This window comes from Etheostoma cragini, chromosome 6, assembly GCF_013103735.1.
Source record: "Etheostoma cragini isolate CJK2018 chromosome 6, CSU_Ecrag_1.0, whole genome shotgun sequence".
In the NCBI taxonomy this organism is placed as follows: Eukaryota; Metazoa; Chordata; class Actinopteri; order Perciformes; family Percidae; genus Etheostoma; species Etheostoma cragini.
In genome coordinates this window covers 28139703-28142396 of record NC_048412.1, presented here as the reverse complement: position 1 = coordinate 28142396, position 2694 = coordinate 28139703, and the positions used below count along the sequence as shown (strand labels likewise).

The window sequence follows — 2694 nt, the reverse complement described above, 5'->3', positions numbered from 1 at the left end:
TTGTCACTTTTTTCAACATGTTTTCAGCAACTTTCTTGACGCTTTTGTTGACAATTTTGGCGGTTATTTTTTTTATTTGTTCATTTTTCTTTACTCATGTGGACTTCCTGGTCCCCTAACGCTTCCCTGTAGTTGCTACCGGTCGGTCCTGGGTGCCCGTAACCCTTAGAGACCGAACCTAGAGACCCTCAAGAGATCCGTTAAAAGGCCGTTGGTTACATGGGACATGACATGAGCCTGTGTGATAACCATCTAAAATTAAAACCATAACAGCTAGAGTGCTCATTCTTCTTGCAGCAGAAAGCTAACGCTTCTTTTTTCCACCCCATCACGTTGTACACTCATGATGACGTCATCGCATTTTCTAATGCAGATGAAACTGACTAAGAAACTAAGATTAAACTAAGCTCTTAACAAATGTTCGTTATCTCGAAAGCTAAAAGTTCTAATAAGTTCCAAGGTGTTGAGAAATGTTTTGTTCAGGGTTCTGCACTTAGAAATAGTTTGGATCAATATGTTTTGTGTGCTGGGATGAGGATCAGCACCTCTAAACAGGGCTGTGGTCAAGACCACCAAGTGGAGTCCAAAGAGGTTCGAGTCCAAGACTAGACCAAGTCCAAAATGGTTTGAGTCCGAGTCAAGACCGAGTCCAGGTCTTATGCATGACAGTGTCAAGTCAATCATTTTGAATCTCACTTTCCCTCCAATATGATTATCAACATAATAAAGACACCTGGACTCGGTCCAGACCACAAGCCTCATTGGGCAAGACCAGTGGCCGAGACCGAGACAAGTCCGAGTCCAAATACTAGCGAGTCGGAGACAAGTCCAAGTCCAAATACTAGCGAGTCGGAGACAAGTCCGAGACCATAGAAAAACGGTCTCGAGTCCGGACTCGAGTTCAAGACCGGCCTCTAAATCTATGGCCATGGTTCTCAGCAGGAAACCGATGGCGTGCCTACTCCACGTGTGCAATGAGTCCAGTACGAAGTTTTGTGTGTTTATGACACAATTTTACTACTTTTAATAATAATTATGGTTTAGTGACTTATTTAACCCTGTAGCTTAGATTGGGCTGATTTTAGGGATATGAAGCATTTGGAGAGACTCCAGGAAATGACGTCACATAAGCAAAAATACCAATGTAGTTTTGTGGTTTTTGTAGTTCCTTTTGCAGAGTTCAAAGGGTTAACCGTCTACCTGTCTATCTCCCAGGTGCCTCGGCGGTCAGGTGACGGTGACGGACGACTCCGGGCAGCAGCGCTGCGTGCCGTCGCCATGCCGACCGTCTTCCTGCCACAACGCCGGCACGTGCCTGGCGCTGTCCCCCGACACGTACCAGTGCCGCTGTCAGGAGGGGTTTAGGGGTCAGCGCTGCGAGCTGGGGCAGGTCAAAGGTCACCGGCTGCCCGCCCTCAGCCCCAGCTCCATCCTGGCCATCAGCATGTGTCTGCTCGTCTTCTTCGGTGAGAAGAGTTCAAGTTCAAGTCCTTTATTTGTCGCCCGAGGGGCGATTCATTTTGCTGCGGTAGCAAAGAAGTTGACACACAGCACATGACGCGAGAAAATGGCGACGACGGAGGAGGAGTTAGACAGCGAGGGACGTGGCGTTGAGGTGGAAGATAGTGAGGAGTTTGGGAAGGAGGATGTCTTCATCATAATCATCATCATCATCATCATCATCATCATCATAATCTACCACTTCCTCTGTCGGAGCCATTTTCTCGCTTGTCTCTCAAACATTCATAAACAAACACACACGTGTGTCTGGTTGATTGACGTGATTTTCAGCAAACTACGGTACATTTTGGTGGTCACGTGGCTTTAAATAGCCAACAAGACCCGCCCCCTGGGTATTTGAACCAATGAACTCTGCTGCACGCGTCATGAAAAGACCGACGAATACAAAACGCTGCTCCACGCAGCGGCCGGCAGGAGGGTCCGAGTTGGCAACGCAGTAGCCGGCGGTAGATGTGACAAACGGGTTAAGGCGAACGCTAGCGACGCTAAGACCTGTTTTCTCAAAGTTTTTCCCCAAAACCAACAATCCCATGAAGGATTTTCTTAGTTTATTAACATCGAGGCTCCTCAGTGAACTGTAGTGAAACTCCAGAGGAAGGACGGGGATGAGTGTGTGACCAGATGTGATGTAAACCGCCCCGTGTCCTTTAGAGACCTTTGGTTCTAACGTTGTGTAACAGTGTGCACGACAAAAGATCGATAGGTTTTCCATTTGCATCGATCAATGAATGGACCTACAGACACATTTGCGTTAACATTTACAGAGCAACCGTGTCATTTGTAAGACCTCGACACATCGGATTAATTAATGCCAGTTTGTTAGTTTTAATTAATTGGTAGTAAAATCCTTTCCCTCTGTCCAAAAAACAAACAGCTGACATCTGTCTTTTGTCTGCGATGGGAAAGGTTACCATCGGCATTCACTCACTGGGACAAATAACTAGTGACTAGTAACTAATAACTAATAACTAGTGACTAGTAACTAATAACTAATAACTAGTGACTAGTAACTAATAACTAATGACTGGTCTCCAGGGAAAGTACAGCTGCAGTTTGCAGTTTTGTGCACTTGTTTCAGAAAAGCTGTAGCAGTAAAAACAGCTGTTTACCTCGTATTGGTGACATTAAACGTGAAACAGACACAGACAGACAGACAGACAGACAGAGAGACAG

General features: G+C 46.0%; 1 protein-coding gene across 1 annotated transcript in view; it reads left to right on the top strand.

Moving 5' to 3' along the window:
- The window catches only part of si:dkey-22o22.2 (neural-cadherin), a 57405-nt gene that overhangs the window by 52789 nt on the left and 1922 nt on the right, over positions 1–2694 (top strand). The window contains exon 17 of the mRNA XM_034873631.1: positions 1216–1466. Within this exon, the coding sequence (XP_034729522.1) occupies positions 1216–1466 (251 nt within the window). The remainder of the gene's footprint in view (positions 1–1215; positions 1467–2694) is intronic.